Source organism: Vigna umbellata, chromosome 1 (genome assembly GCF_029865625.1).
Source record: "Vigna umbellata cultivar VRB3 chromosome 1, Vumbellata_1.0, whole genome shotgun sequence".
NCBI classification, from domain to species: domain Eukaryota; kingdom Viridiplantae; phylum Streptophyta; class Magnoliopsida; order Fabales; family Fabaceae; genus Vigna; species Vigna umbellata.
The window spans coordinates 39,764,215-39,787,946 of record NC_142165.1 but is presented as its reverse complement, the minus strand read 5'-3'; the positions used below and the strand labels follow the sequence as shown (position 1 = coordinate 39,787,946).

The window sequence follows — 23,732 nt, the reverse complement described above, 5'->3', positions numbered from 1 at the left end:
AATTGAATTTATGGAAATTAAAAAGAAATTGTAGGTCACCACCCTTCCACTTTTTTTATTTTAATGGTATCAACTCATAACTTTACAATTCTACTCATTCAATTTTAAGCAATAACAAAAAATATGTTGGAAGAAGTGTGTTTATGAAATTTATGTTAATTCTCATTATATTTTAAACTTAAATGTAGTTTTATTCTTCATAATTTTACGTATGAATAATTTTAATTTTTATGTATATTAGATATACATATATAAATTTTAAGTCTCTAAAATCAAACAATTTTAATTCATTGAATAGGCAATGTGAGTGATAAACATGCACCATATTTTAGTAACTAAATTACTTATGAACATTAAACTAAAATTGCTTAATTTAAAAAAAAATCAAAACTAAATCTATAATCTAATTTTTTTTAGACTAAAATTTTACATTTGGAATTATAGAAACTAAAAGTGAATTTAAGCCAAAATTTTAATATTTTACTTTGAATAATTTTGTATTTTTTCACAATTTTTATTACAACATTCTTAATATGTATTAAATATAACACATTCATGAAACTATCAAGACTAAACAAATCAAGCCTAAATTTTAATATTTTAATTTGAGTCATTTTATATTTTTCTCACATTTTCTTACAATGTTCTTAAAATGTATTAAACATAATATAAGAAATAAAAAAAATATGGCAATAAAATTTAAAAGTATTCTGTACTTAACTATTGATTTTATTCGTCACTTAAAATTCTTATTTCCATTGCGTTTTTCTGATATTACCATTGACAACTATATTTGATTATTTTGTTTTTCATATTTGAATTATGAATGTTTTAAAAAAAATATTTTAATTGTTTTAACTATTTGTTAGCTGAATTGTTTTAACAAGTTTTCTTGGGATATGATGAGGTTTTATTACATGTAGGTAGGTGAATTATTATTTCGATTTACTAGCTATATAAACATTTAAATATGGAAAAGAATATTTTGACAACCAGTTTTTCACATTATTGAAGCAGTTTAACAACTCGAAACATTTTCAGTTTTCTACTTTAACCAAGCAAACAATTATATGGTTTTACAGCTCCATGCACAAACCAAATAAAATCAAATCATATTCAATTGGCATAAACACTACCTGTCGTAAACTTGGAAAGTTTGGAGTATCAAACAAACATTTTCCATTTGCGAATTACCCTTATGCAGCTCCTCAAGATTTCATAATCCTTCGCTTATGAAAGCCAAATATGCTAAAGAAGTTAACGAAGCCCATACACCTTTGAAGATGTAAAATAAAACAAAATAAATTAAAAATGAGAAATTCATAATAAAAGTTGAACGTTTTGAAACTTGTAACTATCGAGTATTGGTGATAAGCCACACTCACCAACGGAAGACCAATTAGCAGAAAAGCAAGAGATTAGCCCACTAAGTAGCTTTCTGCCTTCCTCTCCCTATCTTCCTTTGTTTTCCTTGAAGACTCTCCAACATTGCTTCCGCTTCTATAAAGAGGGCATAGGCCGCATTCTTTCATTGTCACAACTGATTTTAACTTTCTCACCATTGATCTGAAATCAATAATCTCAAAATCGTAGCTGCGATAATCCAATGGACTAATCTCAAAAGTGAAGCTGCGAGCATGCCTAAGGCTCATCCCGATAGTCCTTAGGTACTTCAAGTTAAATTTCCACATGAATGTGTGATATTGATTTACAACTCTATATTTGCCATTCCATTCGAAATAGTTCTGTAACAGATCATCATGTGTAATAATCTGTGTGCCATCGTCATCAGATTCAAATTTTAGGCGGTAACTAAAAGAATAACGTCCACCATTAATACCATTGGTATCTAACAATCCAAAAACCACACACAAAGCGAAACCAATGAGCCTGTCATCGCTGCAGAAACTTAAATCTTCATTTATAGTTACTGAGCTTCCTTCGCTGCGAAAAGGGAACCAATGAGGAACTGCAGTCCCTGGAAAACAGAAGAACACATACCTATATGCATCATGGGTCATCCTGAGCCTTGCATCCTCCTCAATGTTAGCACGAGCACCTGAATCCAGTTGTTGGGCATTGGTGAAATGAAATTTGAAGACACCCTCCTTTGAATCTGAGAGGTTTCGATTTGACATCACTTGTTTAATGGATGGGCAATCCAATGCCACCAGTTGTTTTAGAAACGGTGGAATCTGTGGGATGCATTCAAGATATTTGCAGTCACTTAAATCAAGTGATTTCAAGCTTGAAAGATGAGCAATGCTTTCAGGAAGGTTCACGATTCCGCTCTCACTCAGTGACAGTTCCATTAATGACGACAGGCTACCAATGTGTGTCGGGATTTCTGTTAATTTGGCACACCCCGAACAATCAAGTTTACAGAGAAGCTTAAGATTAACAATGGAGTTTGGGAGTGATTCGAGATCCATGCATTTGTTAAGCTGCAGGGATCGAAGATTAACCAAATTGCCAAATGAGGAAGGCAGATCTTTGATAGCCGTTTCTGTTAAATTTATGTGAGCAAATGTTTGTGCCGGTTCCGTGATCTCTGGGAAGGTTCTCAAGTTAAAGCAACCACACAAATCAAGTTTCCTCAACTTCAATTTGAAAATGGTGCTAGGAAAAGTTTGAAGTGATTCACAGTTGGTAAGGTCTAACTTGCATAATCTGGTGAGCCTTCCAATGCAAGATGGAATAATCTCAAGATTCCTGCAACCCCACAAACTCAGTTCTTGAAGCCCTACCAAACGCCACAAGGATGAAGGTAGTGCCTGTATGGCTGTCTCGCCTAAGATTAGAACCGCCAAATTTTCCATCGTGTACTTAATCTCGGGGAAATTTTGCAAATTTGAGCAACCACGGAGACAAAGTTCCTTTAGGAATTTCATCTCAGAAAGGTCAGATAGAAATATTGTAAGGTCAGAACAGTTTCTGAGATCTATGAAACAGAGCTTCTTCAAAATTCGAAAGTTTAAGGGCTCATATCCAGTGAGTTGTATCGGCATTTCATCATATGCGTATATATTATTATTAGTCACTTGTTTTTCTTCATCTGCTTTCCAATATCGGTCAAAAGTAATGGAGAAAATTCTTCTGAAATAGGATCTTATGATATTTTCAGGTCCAGGCAAGAACTCCTCTAAGGAAAGTCCAGTTTGCAATTGACGCGCCAGTTTGACGCGAGGGAATATTGGAGCGATTAATGATGACGATGGTGGAGAATAAGATATTTGGGTTTGACTGGTTGAAAAAATTTCAAGATACGAACACCTGGAAAGATTAATGGATCCTGGTGATCTGGATAGAATATTGCTAGGAACAGTTACCCTATTGAGATTACGACATCTATCTAAACGTAAACAAGTGAGCTTGGTGAGTAATATGGAAGAGTGAACTTTAATCAACTTTGGACAATTATTGAGAATTATTTCTTCAATATTTGGTGACAGGGAAAGGTCTGGTATTCTTGTAAGTTTCTTAGAATAACCCAGGTTGAGCCTTTTCAACTTCGGTAAACTCTGCCAGAAAAAGGAAATTATCAGGTAATAAAGAAAAACTAAAACGAAGCTTATTTATTTTTCTTCAATAAACTCCTACTTACGTTATCTGTTTAGTTTACGTTGAACAAACAAAATTATAGTGGCTATAAATTTGATAGTTATTATAAAAATTAAACAAAATTTGATAGTTTTGTTTCCTATCTAATATTACATCCTAATAATTTCAACCTGATGAAAATAGTTTATAATAGATGACAACTACTTACCTTTATTTATCTTTTCTCGTCTCTCTTCTTCGTTCTAATAAAAATATATTGTAAAAATTTAAATAAACGACATTACTCTTATAAGAATAAACTGACAAAGTGAGTTACAATTGAACCTTAGGTAGGTTATATGTTAATGTTGAATGATGCAGACAATGTATAAATCCATCTTTCCGTGATTTATTGAATACATAATTTATTACAGGTTATATTGAAGTTATATGATAATAAAAAAAAATAGATTAATTAAGTTCAAGTCTTTAATAAATTTAAATTTATTTAGTTAAGTGAGTATTCAATTTTTTTTATATTTTCTAATTAAGATATTAAATTTATATATTTCACTTGTTTAATTTTTCAATTAATTATATGATATGAATGTTATATTTTGCTTATTTGTCAATATATTAATAAATAAAATTAATAAAAACATCACTAAAATATCTAAAATTATAATACCACTTAAACTTCAAGGATAATTGGCATAAATGAATAATAAATAAACTCATATTAGATATTAAAACATATGTTTTAATCCAAAATTTTAAAGTAATAGGTTTTTAAGTTCTTATATGTTCTCAATCTTATCATTTCTACACAATATAGGATTTTCAACTTATCTTAAATTTCTAACCAATGAAACAATGTGCTTTATGTTTCAAGAACTTATTAGATATTACAACAAGTAGCATCGCTAACCGTTCACGAGAGGAAGATGTTAGAGTCTCTCTCCTTTAAATATATTTATTCAAGTCACAAAAGGTTTATCGATCAAGATGTCAGTCAAGTTATGTGATCATTGAAGTAAAAGAATCTTCCTTTTCGATTAGGAAACGAGGTCATGCCATGAGATTGATGATGATGACTATAAGATGCATGAATATGTATACATAAGTATATGATATACATGATGTTATATATTATGTGATTCCATTGATGACCATTATGAGTATGACCTTATGTGCATTTTGTCCTTTTATGGGTGTGTTTTGGCCTTTTATGGGTATGTTTTGACCCTTTCATGAGCATGTGTGAGGGATATCTAAGGTTATATTGTGATCGAAATATTAAATACAAAACTTATTATAGAAAAAAAGATGTTGAAGACGGTTTGACTATGAAGTTATCATGAGTGGAAAGAACTATTTTGACAAAAAAATTGGGAATGAATTTTCCAAAATATATACTTATGATAGGTGATGTACATTTATATATGAATAATTTTGAGAATTTAAACTTATAGTAAGATAATTCTTTTTAGTAATGTATCTAGTAGTTATAAGCAAGAATGATTATATTAAAGAGGGGTGTTTGAAATAATACAAAAGGAAAAGATAACATTTCGATATCTTTTATATATTAGAATAGATTACCCACACACAAATAAGTAAAAAAACAAGCACTCTATCCAGATACCTCACACATAATATGGGTAGACAATACAATCATGGACCAAAATGCATCAAACAAATGCATGTTCTACATATTTGATTTATAATTATCTTTAGAAGCATGCTAAATATGATTGTAATGATATATGCATAATTTAGTGGGTCTAATAAAAGAAGTATCAAAACAAATAATGTGGAGTAGGCACAAAGGAATTGCTAATGAAAACATGTAGATAGATATATAGTACAGAAAAATACTTGTAAGTTTAGAGCGTAAAGGAATATAGAGAACTTGAAAAACCTGATCTTCTTCCCAAAGTTGTTCAAGATGGCAGTCTGGCATTTCGAGTCTCACTAGATTTTCTGGGCAAAAGTTGGGTGGTAAAGATCGTTGAGGGAAACCTTTCCAATAAAGAATCTTTAAAGTGTCTGGTAGAATTACAAGAGATGAAGCAGGGGACACTTTGAATTTGAGTGGAAGCACATAATCAAAACAATCATAACAATCATAGAGTATAAGCATCCTAAGATTATCCATCTTTCGTAAAGCTTGTCCATGTACTATAACTTCTTTTATTTTCGTCAAATCTAGTAAGATACCTTGAATTGCATCTGACCCCTAAAAGTAAATCAATGTAATTGGAAAATAAATAAACATGAAATATTCCATATGTTTAATAACAACTTAGTGGTTTGCAATTTAAGAAAAGTAAATCCATGTCTTTCAATTGAGTGACAATAGAACATACCTTGTTCTTTTTCAAAACCTCGTTAATTTCGTCAGCCTTCCACAATCGACTACGTTTTCCAGGATACTGAGGACACTCTTTACGAACAATTTCTTGACCCATTTCTTGTATTAGATCGTGCATTTCAATTCTACCATCAACGATAGATATTAGACCTCTGTCTTTGAGAATATCCATTTCAATCTTAGAAGAAAAACCACAGTCATCTAGTCTTTCTATTACCACACTCTCCTCGTGTCCCCTATAAAAGCAAGCGATGTCAAGAAATATATTCTTTTGCTCCTCATCAAGCCCATCATAACTTAATTTTAATACAAAAAAAATTTTAAGATCTTGGCATTTTTTCAACTTTTGTAACTGACTTTCCCATGCTTCTCTTGTTCTGCCATAAAGTAATGAGCCCAAAATTTGGAGAACTAATGGAATTCCTTTTGCATATCTCAACACCTCTTCTGTCAAGTCCTTGTACGTTGCTTCTTGTGAAGAGTTTTGTTTAAAAGCATGTAAAATAAAAAGTTTTAGAGAATCAAGATCATTCAACTCCTTAACTTCGTAGATGTCATCAGCTCCAGCATTCCTTAACACTTGTTTGTCTCTACTGGTTATAATGATTCTACTGCCTTGTCCAAAACTATCACGCCTTCTTAACAATTGTTTAAGTTGAACCGAATCAGTAACATCATCAAGAATTATGAGAATCCTCATTCGTTCGAGTCTTTCACTGTAGTATAAACTAGGGGATGGTACTTCATTTAGAAGCTCAGACATATATTTTTCTCTGACAGTGTCTATTCCATCTCTTTCTATTTTTTTTTGAGTGTCTAAAACAAGGCTTCTTGAATCAAATTGCATTGCCAATGTGTGATGTATTTGTTGAGAAATTGTAGTTTTTCCTATTCCTCCCATGCCACAAATTCCTATGATCCGAATATCTGATGACTCAAAATGCATCAAGAATCGAATTCTTTCAATATGTTTTTCAATGCCGATAATTCCTTCATCATAACTAATGGAATAAAGATTCAATTTTTTCAAAATATCTTCCACAATTCCTTCAACAAGTGTGTTTTCTGACCTGACAGATAATTTGAAAAATAAAGTTTTAGTATTCAAGCACTAAGCTAAAGAAAAATTCAGAAGAGTGAACATCATTGAAGAGATGTTTAACGTAAGTATACGACATTATCTTCATATATTAGCTTGGTTGGTTTAAAAATTGCAAATCAAGATCGCAAAAGTTCTACAGTAACTGTTTGTGACTTTTGATACTGGAGAACAGACCTGTACAAAGTTAAACTGTAACAAAGTGATATGATCAAATCCATGACCCATTAAGAGAAAGGGAAAAAAAGAAACACTTGAACTACGATGAGATGAACAGATTTTAGTAAATGAAAAGAGATACTGAATATCTGAATATAGTGACCTGATAACGTTTGAATCCCGGCCGGCGAGTCCAGCAGCTTCAGTTAGAGCATTCTTCCATCCTTGCACTTTGTCCGTGTCTTCCTTAAACCGCTGTTCATGCTCTTCGAATGCTTCTTTGTATCTCTTTTCCTGTTTCCTGACAGTTGCTGGATCCACCTTGTAGAAAACGGGTATCACATCCCTTCCATATCTCTTCTTGCAATCCAGTATCTTAGTCAGTTCATTCAAACACCACGTCGAAGATGCATAGTTTTCGGAGAAGATCAGAACATATATCTTTGATTCTTCTATTGCAGTATTTAGTGCAGGTGAAATTTCTTCGCCCCTTTGTAGTCTGTCATCAATATATGCTTGGATGTGATTTTTCTGCAGCGCTGCAAAAAGGTGACTAATGAAGTTGTAACGTGTGTCTTCCCCTCTGAAGCTGAGAAACACATCATACCTAGTGGGAGAAGTAGACACTGGGAATGATAAACAACTTCCTGACATTGGAATCAATTAGAAAGATGATGAAGATGTAGTGGGAATGATGAAGATCTATGAAGAACTCTCCTTTGTGAAAGTATCTGTCGGTGTTGTTTGTTCTGGTCAGCCACGTATAATAACTAAGCTATTGAGTCAATTAAGGCTCAACAATTTACAGAATAATTATGGACTCTAAATTTAGATCATTTTATAAATGATTGCTTTTGTTAAGTAAACTTTAAGTGTGGACCCCACGTGTTTTTCTTTAAATGGACAAGATACTTGAATCATGGAAAAAAGAAGAAAACTTTGTAAGTGGAAAGTGAGCTCCACCGAAAGTGTAACCATGTTTTGGATTCTTGTTCTTTTTGTAAATGATAAATTGGAAGCCAAAGTAGCAAATTGATACGGTGCAGTAGAAATCAAAATCTGTGTGAAAGAGAGAAAAGCACTTTGTGCACCGTGCAGAGAAGAAAAATCAGTGAGTTGTAAGTGAGAGTGAGTGTGAGTGAGGGGAAGCCACGGAAGTTGGCAGTATACACCAAGTGAGGAGGGTTCAATTTTATAGTGTTGTGAGTTTTAAGAATTAAGAAGGTTGTATTCCAAAAAATTGCTAGTTTATCAACAAAGAAAATATTTCCAGATTCTATAGTTTAAACCTGTATTCAAATAATTATAAATTCAATGGAAGTTTATGAAAAGGTTAGAATATGTTTTTTCAATGTTTACTTTCTTCACTGAGGAGCTGTAAAAGAGTACAATAAAGAAGCAGGAAGAGAAGAGCATAGAAAAAACTGTCTAGAAGACAATAAAGAAAGGATTCTGATACATTGAAACTTGTAATTAAAGAGTATTGGTGATAAACCAGTTTAGATCCTCACCAAAAGACTAATTACCAGAAGAGCAAGAGACTAGCTGGCAAGCTAGCTTTCGGCCTTCCTCTTCTTATCTTGTTTTGTTTCCCTCGAAAATTGTGCAACATTACTTCCGGTGCTATAAAGAGGACACATTCCGCATTCTTTTATTGTGACAACTGATTTTAACTCATTCACAACTGAGTCGTAATCTGGCCACTGAAAGTCATAATCATACGGACTGATCTCAAAAGTGAAGCTGCTAGCATCACATAGCCTAAGGCTCATGCCACTCGTCTTCAGGGGCTCCAAGTTAAATTTCCACAGGAATGTGTGATCTTGATTGACAACTCTGTCTTCACCATTCCATTTGAAATAGTTGTTTAGCACATCATTATTTGGAATAATCTGTGTACCATCATCATCAGATTCAAATTTTAGGCTGTAACTAAAAGAACCGTATCTACCTTCAATATCATTCATGTCTAACAGTTCAAAAACAACACACAAAGCGAAACCAATGAGCCCGTCATCGCTGCAGAAACTTAAATCTTCATTTATACTCACTGAAGGTCCATTACCACGAAAAGGGAACCAATGAGGAACTGCAGTCCCTGGAAAACAGAAGAACACAGACCTATATGCATCGTCGGTCATTCTGAGCCTTGCATCCTCCTCAATGTTAGCACGAGCACCTGAATCCAGTTGTTGGGCATTGGTGAAATGAAATTTGAAGACACCCTCCTTCGACTCTGAGAGGTTTCGAACAAGAGAATTTGGCATCACTCTTCTAATGGATGGGCAATCCAATGCTACGAGTTGTTTTAGAAACGGTGGAATAGGTGGGATGCATTCAAGCTTTTTGCAATCGCTTAAATCAAGCGATTTCAAGCTTGAAAGATGAGCCATGCTCTCGGGAAGGTTCATGATTCCACTCTTTCTCAGTGACATTTCCATTAACGAAGACAAGCGACCAATGTGTGTTGGGATTTCTGTTAATTTGGCACAACCCGAACAATCAAGTTTACAGAGACGCTTTAGATTAACAATGGAGTTTGGGAGTGATTCGAGATCAGTGCATTTGTTAAGCTGCAGGGATCGAAGATTAACCAAATTGCCAAATGAGGAAGGCAGTTCTTTGATAGCCGTTTCTTTTAAGTTAATGTGAGAAAAAGTTTGTGCCTGCTCCGTGATCTCTGGGAAGGTCCTCAACCTTAAACATCCACACAAATCAAGTATCCTCAACTTCAATTTGAAAATGGTGCTTGGAAAAGTTTGAAGTGATTCACAGTAGGTAATGTCTAACTTGCATAGTCTGATGAGGCTTCCAATGGAAGATGGAATAATCTCAAGATTCTTGCAACCTCGCATACTCAGTTGTTCAAGCCCTACCAAACGCCACAAGGATGAAGGTAGTGCCTGTATGGCTGTGCCGTCTAAGATGAGAACCGCTAGACCTTCCACCGTGTCCTCAATTTCGGGGAAATTTTCCAATTTTGAGCAATCACGGAGACAAAGTTGCTTCAGGAATTTCGTCTCAGAAAGGTCACATGGAAAGGTTGTAAGGGAAGAACAGCGAGACACATCTAAGAAACAGAATATCTTCAGACTTTGAAAGTTTAAGGGTACACCTTCTCTTAGTTTCGTCAGTACTTCATCACATTGTAAGTATATATCATTATTAGTCACTTCTTTTTCTTCCTCCTCGTATCTATCAAAGGTAATTGAGAAGATTTCACTGGGATCTAGTCTTATGAAAGGCATAGATTTACCCAATATATCGTAGGGTCTTTCCCAGATTGATGATAATAATGGAAAAGGCCATGATTGAGTTTCACAGGTTTGAAACATTTCAAGCTCGTGACAATCGGAAAGTAGAATCAATCCAGGTGATCTGGTTAGAATATTGCTGGGAATTGTTACACTCTTCAGACCATAACAACCATTTAACAATAAACAACTGAGCTTGCTGAGAAATCTGGAAGAGTGAACGTGAATCAACTTTTCACAATGACTCAGAATTATTTCTTTAATATTTGGTAAAAGAGAAAGATCTGGTATTCTAGTAAGTTTTGGAGAATAACTCAGGTTGAGCCTTTTCAACTTTGGTAAATTCTGCGACGAAAGTAAATGAATCAGGTAACAGAAAAACTAAAATAAAGATTTAAGCAATTTTATCTATTTTTCTTCGGTATACTCTTAGTTACATTATCTATTGACTCTATATTTTACATAAATACCACTATTAAAAAGATCACACTGTGAACTAACAAAATTATGTTGGGTATAAGTTTTATAGTTATTATAAAAATTCACAAAATTTAACATGTTTTGCTCCTTACCTAAAATTACGTCCTTATAATTTTAACCTGAATTTATTTTGTATTGATAAAACTTACTATAGTAATTTATAATAGATGACAACGAGGAAATATTTATCTTGTCTCATCTCTGTTCTTCTTTTTCATAAAAATGTATTCTAAAAATTTAAATGACAAAGACATTGCTCTTAACAGAATAGACTGACAAAGTAAACCAAAATTGCTAAACCAAAATATATATAAAAAAAAATTGCTAAACCAAAATATCATGTAAATCAGGATAGACACTATGGAGAGATATCTAACTGGACAATACAATAATGGGCCATTAGACGATATGCATCAAATATAACTATTATATTTATAATTATATTTAGAAAGGTGCTAAGTATGACGCTTATGATATAGTATAAATGTGTGATTCTAATGAAAGAAATATCAAAACGAATAAGTGGAGAGGGCACAAAGGAATTTCTAATGCAAACATGTAGATGTACAATACATAAAATATGCATGTAGAATTTATTTTTATCTTTAAAAGTCTAAAAGGCAAAGGAACATAGATAACTTGCAAAACCTGATCTCTTTCCCAAAGTTGTTCAAGATGGCAGTTTGGCATTTCAAGTCTCACCAGATTTTGTGGGCAAAGGTTTGATGGCAAAGATCTTTGAGGGAAACCATTCCAACAAAGAATCTTCAAAGTGTCTGGCAGACTTACTAGAGATGATTCAAGAAACACATTTAGAACGCCAAGAACTAGAATAAGAATAGAACACAATCATCCTAAGATTGTTCATCTTTTTGAAAGCTTTTGCATGTACTTTAACTTCTTCCATTTCGTCTATATCTTGTAATATACATTGTATTGCATCTGATCCCTGAAAGTATCAAAGCAATTAGAAAAAAAAAAAAAAGCTAAACATAAATGTTGCATTGCAAGCTATTTAATAACATCTCAATGGTTATCAATTTATCATAACATAAATCCATGTGACTCTTTCAATTGAATAACAATAAAACACACCTTGTTATTTCTTAAAATCTCATGAATTTCGTCAGCCTTGAACAATCGGCTGCGTTTTCCAGGATGTTGAGGACACTCTTTACGAACAATTTCTTGACCCATTTCTTGTATTAGATCGTGCATCACAATTCTACCATCCAAGATAGATATGAGACATTTATCTTTGAGAACATCCATTCCAATCTTAGAAGAGAAATCACAATCAGTCTAGTGTTTCTGCTACTACAATCTCCTCGTGTCCTCTGTAAAAGCAAGCGATGTCAAGAAATATATTCTTCTCCTCCTCTCGGAGCCCATCATAACTTAATTTTAATACATTGAAAATATCATGATCCTGGCACTTCTCCAAGTTTTGCAACTGACTTTCCCATGCTTCTCTTTGTCTGCCATATAACAATGAACCCAAAATTTGGAGAACTAACGGAACCCCTTTTGCATATCTCAACACCTTTACTGACAAGTCCATGTAAGTAATTTCTTCTGAACAATTTTGTTTAAAAGCATGTAAGTTAAAAAGTTTTAAAGAATCATGAAAATTCAACTCTTTAAGTTCGTAGATATCATCAGCTCCAGCATTCTTAAGCACTTGTCTATCTCTACTGGTCATAATGATTCTACTGCCTTGCCCAAAGCTATCAGGTCCTTCCATTAATTTTCTAAGTTGAGTTGAATCTGTCACATCATCAAGAATGAGGAGGACCTTTGCTCGTTTGAGCCTTTCATTACATAAGAAGAAATCAAGGGATGATTCCTTTAGAAGATCAAAACGATATTTGTTTATAATACTGTCTATTCCATCTCTTCGTATTTTTTCTTGAACATCTAAAACAAGACTGCTGGAATCAAATTGCAAAGCCAATGCGTGATATAATTGCTCAGAAATTGTACTTTTTCCTATTCCTCCCATGCCACAAATTCCTATGATCCTAATATCTGGTGACTCTAAATGCAACAAGGACTGAATTCCTTCGATGTGTTTTTCAATACCGATTATTCTTTTATCATAACTGATGGAATACCGATTTAGTTTTCTTAAAATATCTTCCACAATTTCTTCAACAAGTTTGTATTCTGGCCTGGAAAATGACTTGGGAAATAAAGTATTAGCATTCAAGCACAAAGACATAACCAAAATAAAGAAAAATACACAGAGCCAAGAAAAGTAAACATCATTGAATAAATTCATGGATGGATTCAAGCTTTGAGTTCTAGATAAAAATAAATAAATTATATATGCAATCAATTAAAAAGTTTAACATAAATATACACGTTATTCTTATATTAATTTGATTGATTTAGATATTACAAATCAATATCGCATAAATTCTAACTTTGTTTTTGGATATTTCACTTAAAAGTAAGAATTTAAATTTTTTTATTCTTAAATGTATATTTCGGTTTCTATAGTTTAGATCGACCTAAGTCTGGATATTCTGTTCAACCAAACTCAATTTGATATGGCCCTAATCTAATTCTATCTTACTTAAATTTGACTGGGTTTATCATTTCATAAATTGAAAATAATCTCATTTAATGTAAATTAAGAAAAAATTGCAAATATAAAATGTAAATGTTTTTTAAGAACTTTAACAAAAAAAATAACATTAATCAAAGATTGACTATAAAAAATAACAAATATTAATGTTTTTTTTAATTTTAACAATTATTTCATATTTAAATAGTTTTTTTTTTCAATTTGATAGTAATCGAAATATTTTATCCTAATAAGAAAATTGAAAAATTATTAATTTTGAATTATTCAAATAATACACTTGAAAAATAAAATAATTTAAAGTAAGATCATTTAAACTGCCTGTATTTGAAAGTGTTAAAAGTTTTGAAATGATTTATAGAAACAGGAAGTAGTTGTTTGTGACTTTTGACGATAGGAAGCACACTAGTATGTAAAAAGTTAAACTATAACAAGAGATATGGTCAAATCCATGGCCGACTATGAGAAATGAAAAAAAGAAACACTTGATCTATGATGAGATCAACACAATTTTAGTAAATGAAAAGAGTTTCTGATTATCTTAAAAGTGATGTAACAAATATTTACCTGGTGACGTTTGAATCCCAGCCGGAGAGTCCAGCAGCTTCGGTCAGAGCATCCTTCCATCCTTGCACTTTCTCCATGTCTTCCTTAAACCGTAGTTCATGCTCTTCGAATGCTTCTTTGTATCTCTTTTCCTGCTTCCTGACAGTTGATGGATCAACCTTGTAGAAAACGGGTATCACATCCCTTCCATATCTCTTCTTGCAATCCAGTATCTTAGTCAGTTCATTCAAACACCACGTCGAAGATGCATAGTTTTCGGAGAAAACCAGGACATAGATCTTTGATTCTTCTATTGCAGTTTGCAGTGCAGGTGAAATTTCTTCTCCCCTGAGTAGCCTGTAATCAATATATCCTTCAATGTGCTTCCTCTGCAGCGCTGCATAAAGGTGACTGATGAAGTTGTCACGCGTGTCTTCCCCTCTGAAGTTCAGAAACACATCGTAGCTAGTGGAAGAAGTGGACACAGCGAATGGTGAAGAACTCTCTGCCATTGAAATCAATTTTCTCTCCCTTCTTTGCAACTCTTATGTCCTCTTTGTATATAATCAATTAGAAACGAAAATATATATTCTACCATGAGTCTACAATAATGCTCTGTCACAGAATGAAAAGCAAGTCAACTTTTGGAAAAGCCATTCAATTCTCTCAAAATATCTGTGGGAGTTGCTTGTTCTGGCCAGACACCAGTCAATCGAATATAAAGCATGAGTCATCATCCACTGCAGCAACTAGACAAAAGAAAAGAAAATATTTGAAGACTCAACGACCTACACAGTAATTATAAATTCCAAATTTTGATCACTAATACGCGTGGAAACTTAAGGGGCATGTCTCCCAATGGTATCACTCTTTTTGTTATGATAATTAAAAAATTAGATATTATAATAACTATTAAAAAAAGTGCTTTTAAAAAGTATATACAACATATGAAAAACAGTTATGAAAGTAAATATTTCTATTAACTTTTATACTATTATAATAATAAAACATTTAAAAATAATTATTATTTATTGTAAATAGATTTTTAATAAATAATAAAATTAATAAAATAGATTGTAGAAAAACTAGTAACGAAATATGAATATTTAAAAAATAGTTAAAAAAATCTTTATCAATAATTGTAAATTATTATTATTATTATTTTTATTTGTCTTGTGTAAATGTACATTGATTTGAAATGTTGATGAGATCATTTCAAAGAAAAATTCTATGATGTGGTAAAGATAGAGTTGTCAAAATGGGTCACAACCTGCAGGCCAACTTGGCTTATCACAGGTTCAGGTCGGGTTGGATTTGAAAAAATTGTATTTCTTTTAAGCGGGTCAGATTTAAACTTAGCTCATTTAAACCCGACTCATGCAGGTTGAATCTGTGGTGGGCTAGGTTAGCCCACCAACTCACCTACCTATTTTTTTTTTTAAAAAAAATATTTATTATTTTTTTTGTTTGAAAAAATTATTTAAGTTTCTTATTTTCAAAATTAATTAAAAGAGCGAAATTTTGGAGTGAAATTTGTTAGATTTGAATTATAGAAATTTTGTAATTTTTTTTATTTTAAAAAAATTGTAATTAAGTGAGCCAGAGATTTTTATGCATTTTTTGTTGGAAACCTTTCAAAGTGATAGGACAATTATGCTTTCAAATATTTTAGTTGGACAATCATTTTGCCATTTCGCGATACTTACATAAACTACCTTTGGGCCATAGGTTTTGACAGAATAGACTAACAATGTGGAAGTTGATCTTTCCACAATTTATTAAATATATAATTTATTGATTATTATATTGAAGTTATGTTATAATAAAAAAATTGGTTTAATTAAGTTTAAGTCTTTTATAAATTTGATGATATTTTTAATTGAGTTTTATTAAATTGTTTTAACAAAGTATTTGAAATTTTTATTTATCCTCGTAATTTCCTGTCATTTAATTGAGTTAATTGGGTAAGGATGTATTTTAAACGAAAACAATAAAAAAACACTTGTCATAGGAAATTTAAGATGTATTATTCAAAAATGAAATTTCTTATGAGACATGTATAACATGAGTTTTCTGAATATTGTCAAATATGATAAATTACTATACATAATTGAAATACAATTGGAGGTTTTTGTATTCTGAGATAAAAATGACTAAGTACATTTTATGCTTATGGATTTAGGATTCAGAAACTTACAAAGCCTCCTCAAAACTAAGAAATCCTACGAATAAGAAAAGAGAGAATGCAACTGAGAAATTCATAAGATAATAATTTATGAATTATCCATGCAAATGAAATGCAGCTCCTAAAGATTTCATAATGCCTTCGCTGCAAATGAAAACCAAATATGCTAAAGAAGTTAACGAATGAAGAGTTTCAAGAAAATGTAACTTTGGGACAACGGAGCAACCAAACTTACGTCCACATCAATAACTTAGAAATCTTGTCTGATCGAACCCACCTGTAAAATGCCATTGAAAATGTAAATAAAACAAAATAAATAAAAAATGAGAAATTCATAATAAAAATTGAACGTTTTGAAACTTGTAATTAACAAGTATTGGTTGTAAGCCACACTCACCAACAACGGAATACCAATTGGCAGAAAAGCAAGAGACTAGCCCACTAAGTAGCTTTCTGCCTTCCTCTTCCTATCCTCCTTTGAAGACTCTGCAACATTGCTTTCGGTGCTATAAAGAGGGCACATTCCGCATTCTTTTATTGTCACATCTGATTTTAACTCATTCACAACTAAGTAGTAATCCGGCCACTGAAAGTTATAATCATATGGACTGATCTCAAAAGTGAAGCTGCGAGCATCACTGAGCCTAAGGTTCATGCCGCTCCTTCTTAGGCTCTCCAAGTTAAATTTCCACATAAATATGTGATCTTTATCGATAACTCTGACGTCATCTTTCCATGTGAAATAGTTATTTAGCACATCATTATTTGGAATAATCTGTGTGCCATCGTCATCAGACTCAAATTTTAGGCGGTAACTAAAAGAACTACGTCTGCGACTAATAATATTGCTATCTAACAATCCAAAAACCACACACAAAGCGAAACCAATGAGCCTATCATCGATGCAGAAACTTAAATCTTCACTTATAGTTACTGAATGTCCCTTGCAACGAAAAGGGAACCAATGAGGAACAACACTCGCTGGAAAACATAAGAACACACACCTATATGCATCGTCGGTCATCCTGACCCTTGCATCCTCCTCAATGTTAGCACGAGCACCTGAATCCAGTTGTTGGGCATTGGTGAAATGAAATCTGAAGACACCCTCCTTTGAATCTGAGAGGTTTCGATTTGACATCACTCTTCTAATTGATGGGCAATCCAATGCTACCAGTTGTTTTAGAAACGGTAGCATCTGTGGGATGCATTCAAGATTTTTGCAGTCACTCAAATCAAGTGATTTCAAGCTTGAAATATGAGCAACGCTTTCAGGAAGGTTCACGATTCCGCTCTCACTCAGTGACAGTTCCATTAATGACGACAGGCTACCAATGTGTGTTGGGATTTCTGTTAATTGGAAACACCCCGAACAATCAAGTTTATAGAGATGCTTTAGATTAACAATAGAGTTTGGGAGTGATTCGAGATCCCTGCATTTGTTGAGCTGCAGGGATCGAAGATTAACCAAATTGCCAAATGAGGAAGGCAGATCTTTGATAGCCGTTTCTGTTAAGTTTATGTGAGAAAAAGTTTGTGCCTTCTCCGTGATCTCTGGGAAGGTCCTTAACCTTAAGCAACCACACAAATCAAGTTTCCTCAACTTCAATTTGAAAATGGTGCTTGGAAAAGTTTGAAGTGATTCACAGTAGGTAAGGTCTAACTTGCATAGTCTGGTGAGCCTTCCAATGGAAGATGGAATAATCTTAAGATTCCTGCAACTGTGCAAACTCAGTTCTTGAAGCCCTACCAAACGCCGCAAGGATGAAGGTAGTGCCTGTATGGCTGTTCTGTCCAAGATGAGCACCTCTAGGTCTTCCATCGTATCCTCGATCTCGGGGAATTTTTCCAATTTTGAGCAACCACCCAGACAAAGTTTCTTTAGGAATTTCATCTCAGAAAGGTCAAATGGAAATATTGTAAGGGAAGAACAGTTCGAGAGATCTATGAAACAGAGCTTCTTGAGACTTTGAAAGTTTAAGGGTACACTTTCCATGAGTTCAGTCGACACTTTTTCACCTTGTGAGAATATATTATTATTAGCTACATCTTCTTCATCTTCTCCCCAATATCGGTCAAAAGTAATGGAGAAAATTTCACTGGGTCTTGAGGGAAGGCCAGCAAACCCAGAGGGAAGCTCAGCAAACCCAGAGGGAAGCTCAGCAAACCCAGAGGGAAGCTCAGCAAACCCAGAGGGAAGCTCATGGTTGACATGAGAGAATCTTGGACCGATTAATGATGATGATTGTGGAAAATAAGATATTTGGGTTTGAGTGGTTGAAAACATTTCAAGCTTGAGACACCAGGAAAGAAGAATGAAACCTGGTGATCTTGATAGAATATTGCTGGGAACAGTTACACTTTTGAGATTATCACATCTATCTAAACTTAAACAACTGAGCTTGCTGAGAAATCTCGAAGAGTGAACTTTAATTAACTTTTCACAACCACTGAGAATTATTTCTTCAATATTTGGTGACAGAGAAAGGTCTGGTATTCTTGTTAGTTTCGGAGAACAACTTAGGTTAAGTCTTTTCAACTTTGGTAAATTCTGCCACAAAAACCAAATGAATCAGGTAACGGAAAAACTAAAATAAAGCTTTAAGCAATTTTTGTTATTTTTTTTCGGTAAACTCCTAGTTACATTTTTAAGTTTATACTTTACATAAATACTACTATTAAACAGATCGGACTGTTAACTAGCAAAATTATGGGGCTATAAATTTGATTATTATTATAAAAATTCACAAAATTTAACATATTTTGTTCCTTACCTAAAATTACCCATCTTAATAATTTCAACGTAGACTTATTATGTATTGATAAAACTGATGAAAGTAACTTATAATTGATGACAATGTCAAAATACTTTATATTTATATTATGCATGCGTCAACTATTTACCTTTATTATCTTATCTCATCTCTCTCCTTCTTTTTCATAAAAACATACTGTCAAAATTTAAATGAGAATGACATTACTCTTAACAGAATCAACTGAAAAAGTAAAATAGTTGTTTTCTCATAGTCAAAAGTGAGCCTTAGTAGATTGTATGTTTATCGTTAAGTGATGCAGACAATTTATAAGTACATATTCCATAATTTATTAAATACTTAATTTATTGTATATTATATTAAACTTATGTCATAATAAAAAAAAATCAATATATAGAATTAAATATTCGAACAATTTACAACACAAACGTTTCCACATAATTTTTTTTCATACATGTGGGAGTTTCTTTTCGCTATCTTATAGCTTTTATTTTTTCTTTAATAAATGTTGTACATCGGTTTAATCATTCTACTTTTATTTTTTGGTTTGAAAATATTATTAAGGAAAAAATATGAAAATAGAGTGTGTACACCAAGGGATGAAATTCCTTTATATATTTTTGTAAAGTATGCTCAAATGATACTATTTTATTAGAATTAAATATAGTTGATATTTTTTACAAACTATGAAAATTATAAAAAATTAAATAAATTATATAAAACTCCATTTTATTTATATAACTATCCTCGTATTACAACACAACAATCACGGACAATTAGACCATATGCATCATGTAAATGCAAACTCTTCTATGTGCTATTAGATTTATAATTATGTTCAGAAACATACTAAGTACCATGCTTATGACATGAATAAAAGAAACATCAAAAGGAATAATGTGAGAAGTCACAAAGGTATTGTCAATGAAAACCTATGTACAACACAGAAAACAAGGTTGTAGAATTTATTTTTGTCTTTAAAAGTTTAAAATGCAAAGGAAAATGATAACTTGAAAAACCTGGTCTCCTTCCCAGAGTTGTTCAAGACGGCAGCTTGGCATTTCAAATCTCACTAGATTTTGTGGGCAAAAGTTTGATGGCAAAGATCTTTGAGGAAAACCAGCCCAATAAAGAATCTTTAAAGTCTCTGGTAGACTTACAAGAGATGATACACCAAACACATTATTTGATGAATAATAGAACATAAGCATCCTAAGATTATTCATCATTTCAAAAGTTTGTGCATGTACTTTGACCCTTTTCATTTTGCTCATATCTGCTAATATACATTGTATTGCATCTGATCCCTGAAAGTAAATCAATGTAGTTAGGGAAAAAAAACTAAATAGGAAATGTTGCAATGCAGGATGTGTAATAAAAACTCAATAGTTTGCAATTTATCATAAAGTAAATCTATGTGACTCTTTTAGTTGAGTAACAACAGAATATACCTTGTTATTTCTTAAAACCTCACAAATTTCCTCAGTCTTCGATAATCGGCTTCGTTTTCCAGGATGTTGAGGACACTCTTTACGAACAATTTCTTGACCCATTTCTTGTATTAGATCATGTATCACAATTCTACCATCAACGACAGATATTAGACACTTATCTTTGAGAACATCCATTTCAATCTTAGAAGAGAAATCACAGTCATCTAGTCTTTCTGCCACCACAGTCTCCTCATGTCCTCTATAAAAGCAAGCTATGTCAAGAAATATGTTTTTCTGCTCCTCATCAAGCTCATCATAACTTGATTTTAATACATCGAAAATTTTAAGATCTTGGCACTTTTCCAACTTTTGCAACTGACTTTCCCATGCTTCTTTTGGTCTGTCATAAAGCAATGAGCCCAAAACCTGGAGAGCTAACGGAATCCCTTTTGCATATCTCAACATCTTTATTGACAAGTCCATATAAGTACTTTCTTGTGAATAGTTTTGTTTAAAAGCATGTAAACTAAAAAGTTTTAGAGAATCATGAAAGTTCAACTCCTTAACTTCGTAAGATATCATCAACTCTAGCATTTTTAAGAACTTGTCTATCTCTACTGGTCACGATGATTCTACTGCCATGCCCAAAATTATCATGCCCTTCCATTAATCTTCCAAGTTGAGTTGAATCGGTAACGTCATCAAGAATGAGAAAAACCTTTGTCCGTTTCAGCCTTTCGCGATAATAGAATAAGCTGAGATGAAGGTGCTTCCTTTAGAAGCTCAGAGAGATATTTGATTATGATATATTCTATTCCATTTCTTCTTATTTTTTCATGAATGTCTAAAACAAGGCTGCTGGAATCAAACTTTAATGCCAATGTATGATATATTTGCTTAGAAATTGTAGTTTTTCCTATTCCTCCCATACCACAAATTCCTATGATCCGAATATCAGGTGATTCAAGATGTAATAAGGACTTAATTTCATTCATATATTTTTCAGTGCCGACTATTCCTTGATCATAACTGATGGAATCATGATTCAGTTTTCCTAAAATATCTTCTACAATTTGTTCAACAAGTTTGTTTTCTGGCCTGACATGATTTAGAAAATAAAGTATTAGTATTCAAACACATCAACCAAACTAAAGTAAAGAAAAATTCAAAATGAAGAAGAGTGAACATCATTGAATAAATTCAAAATATATAATAAATTAAAAAAAGTTTGATATAAGAATACAACTTTATTTTCAGATATTAGAAATTGCAAATCAGGACTCAACTTAATAAGTTCTAAGACGAGTGATGAGTCTTTAAGAAAGAACATAGAAAAAAAGTTAGATAAATATGACTTGAATTCATGGCACATAAATATCGACACCACTTTGATACAATTTTAATTTGACGGATTTATGAATATTTTTTATATAACTACTAGCATTATCATTTATATATAATATCTAAAGTCATACTAGAATCCTAAACTTTTAATGACTTATGATACGAGGGATCAGACTTGTAGGTACAGAGTTAAACTCTTACAAGTGATATGGTCAAATCCATAGCCGACTAAGAGAAATGAAAAAAAGAAAAGCACTTTATCTATGGTGAGATGAGCACAATTACAGTAAATGAAAAGAGATCGTAAATATCTGAAAAAGTTGAAGAAGTGCTTTTAACAAAATATAATGACCTGGTTACTTTTGAATCCCAGCCGGAGAGTTCAGCAGCTTCGGTTAGAGCATCCTTCCATCCTTGCACTTTGTCCATGTCTCCCTTAAACCGCAGTTCATGTTCTTCGAATGCTTCTTTGTATCTCTCTTCCTTCTTCCTGACAGTTGATGGATCCACCTTGTAGAAAACGGGTATCACATCCCTTCCATATTTCTTCTTGCACTCCAGTATTTTAGTCAGTTCATTCAAACACCACGTTGAAGATGCATAGTTTTCGGAGAAAACCAGAACATAGATCTTTGATTCTTCTATTGCAGTTTGCAGCGCAGGCGAAATTTCTTCGCCCCTTTGTAGTCTGTAATCAATATATGTTTCCATGTGCTTCCTCTCCAGCGCTGCATAAAGGTGACTAATGAAGTTCTCACGAGTGTCTTCCCCTCTGAAGTTCAGAAACACATCGTACTTAGTTAGAGAAGTAGACACGGCGACTGGTGAAGAACTTCCTGACATTGGAATCAATTTTCTCTCCTTTCTCTGTAACTCTCAAGGCTCAGGGATTCTAAAAATTTGTATACTCTAGATTAGAAAAGAACGTATATATTTCTACCATTTTTACCCAAAGTCTACTCTGCTGCTCTGACACAATCAAACTAACTTTTGGAGAAGCCATTCAATTTTCTCCAAGAAAAAATATTACTGAGACAACTCAATTTTTTACTGTTCTTTCTTACATTTTAGTATTTTTATTCTGAAAAAAAATATAAAATTTTATATTTTTAGGATGATTTTATTTTGTATTATATGTCAAATAAGGATATTATGTGTTAAATAAATATAAAAATGTATCACGGTATCACTTTCTCAAAATATATCTCTCCATAGATAAAAAAAATATATGTATATATAAAAAGGAAAATGGAACAAATTTTTACAATATTATCTTTCACTATTTTTCTTCTTTTAAAATACAAAAATTAATCATTTTATTTTTAAAAAGATTGTCAAAATAACAATAAAAAGTGTGAAACAACCTTTTTTTTAAATAAAGCATTAGTTTTAACTCGGTAAAAGAAAAAGATAAATATTGAATCAATTGAAGACTCAACAATTCACACAATAATCATGGATCGTAAATTTATATCACTAACAGGTTCAGAAACTAAGGAACATATCTCCCCATGTGTACCGGTATCCCTCTTTTTCATGATAATAAAAAAATAAAACTAAAAGTTAAATATTATAATAATGAAGCTTATTATAGAATTTTTTTTTCCTTTATTTTCTAAATTTAGTTTAGATATATGAGAATTTTAGGAAGTTTTAGGATTTATTACCGGTTTTTCTCTCCAGCTAGGTGAACCTGCTACTATGCCACGCTGTTAAGTTGTCAAGATTGAACTGTAGGGTTCATATGAAGTTGTTGAAGAAACTCAATCATCATATCATTGGAGTAGCTCAATCAATGAAGGATAAATTCAGCTTAAGAAATATTTTCACAAATATTAAAAGTCTCGTATCAACTAAAGATAAAAACAAATTATAATATATAAATAAAGTATAAATTTCACTGTAAAAACTTGTTTGTGAGGTGGAATTGAGTTCATGTAAGGCTGATCAAGTTTTC

At 32.4% G+C, this 23,732-nt stretch overlaps 3 protein-coding genes and 1 pseudogene across 5 annotated transcripts; all 4 read right to left on the bottom strand.

The window, feature by feature from the left end:
• Positions 1-1,089: 1,089 nt before the first annotated feature.
• Positions 1,090-8,342, bottom strand: LOC124831278 (disease resistance protein RML1A-like). Of its 2 annotated transcripts, XM_088103005.1 has the most exons (5): positions 7,336-8,342; positions 5,910-6,984; positions 5,462-5,779; positions 1,386-3,521; positions 1,090-1,275 (listed from the first exon to the last, which is right to left on the bottom strand). In XM_088103005.1, the coding sequence occupies exons 1-4, from the start codon at positions 7,824-7,826 to the stop codon at positions 1,419-1,421; spliced, it is 3,987 nt and encodes a 1,328-aa protein (XP_087959131.1). In that variant the 5' UTR covers positions 7,827-8,342; the 3' UTR covers positions 1,090-1,275; positions 1,386-1,418. The 2 variants fall into 2 exon arrangements, with proteins under 2 accessions (XP_087959131.1, XP_087959130.1); XM_088103004.1 differs by having other exon boundaries at positions 1,090-3,521.
• Positions 8,343-8,493: 151 nt separating this feature from the next.
• On the bottom strand, positions 8,494-14,627 carry LOC148205327 (TMV resistance protein N-like; annotated as a pseudogene). Its single transcript, XR_015783241.1, has 4 exons — positions 14,061-14,627; positions 12,002-13,077; positions 11,555-11,855; positions 8,494-10,771 (listed from the first exon to the last, which is right to left on the bottom strand). The product of XR_015783241.1 is annotated as a TMV resistance protein N-like (transcript).
• A 1,556-nt stretch (positions 14,628-16,183) lies between these two features.
• Positions 16,184-21,025, bottom strand: LOC148205326 (disease resistance protein RPS6-like). The gene is made up of 4 exons (XM_088103006.1): positions 20,450-21,025; positions 20,018-20,305; positions 16,622-18,775; positions 16,184-16,501 (listed from the first exon to the last, which is right to left on the bottom strand). Exons 1-3 carry the CDS (start codon positions 21,023-21,025, stop codon positions 16,658-16,660), a joined length of 2,982 nt encoding a protein of 993 aa, XP_087959132.1. The 3' UTR covers positions 16,184-16,501; positions 16,622-16,657.
• Positions 21,026-21,132: 107 nt separating this feature from the next.
• Positions 21,133-22,618, bottom strand: LOC148205325 (toll/interleukin-1 receptor-like protein). The gene is made up of 2 exons (XM_088103010.1): positions 22,128-22,618; positions 21,133-21,529 (listed from the first exon to the last, which is right to left on the bottom strand). Exons 1-2 carry the CDS (start codon positions 22,616-22,618, stop codon positions 21,133-21,135), a joined length of 888 nt encoding a protein of 295 aa, XP_087959136.1.
• Between the last annotated feature and the right edge of the window lie 1,114 nt (positions 22,619-23,732).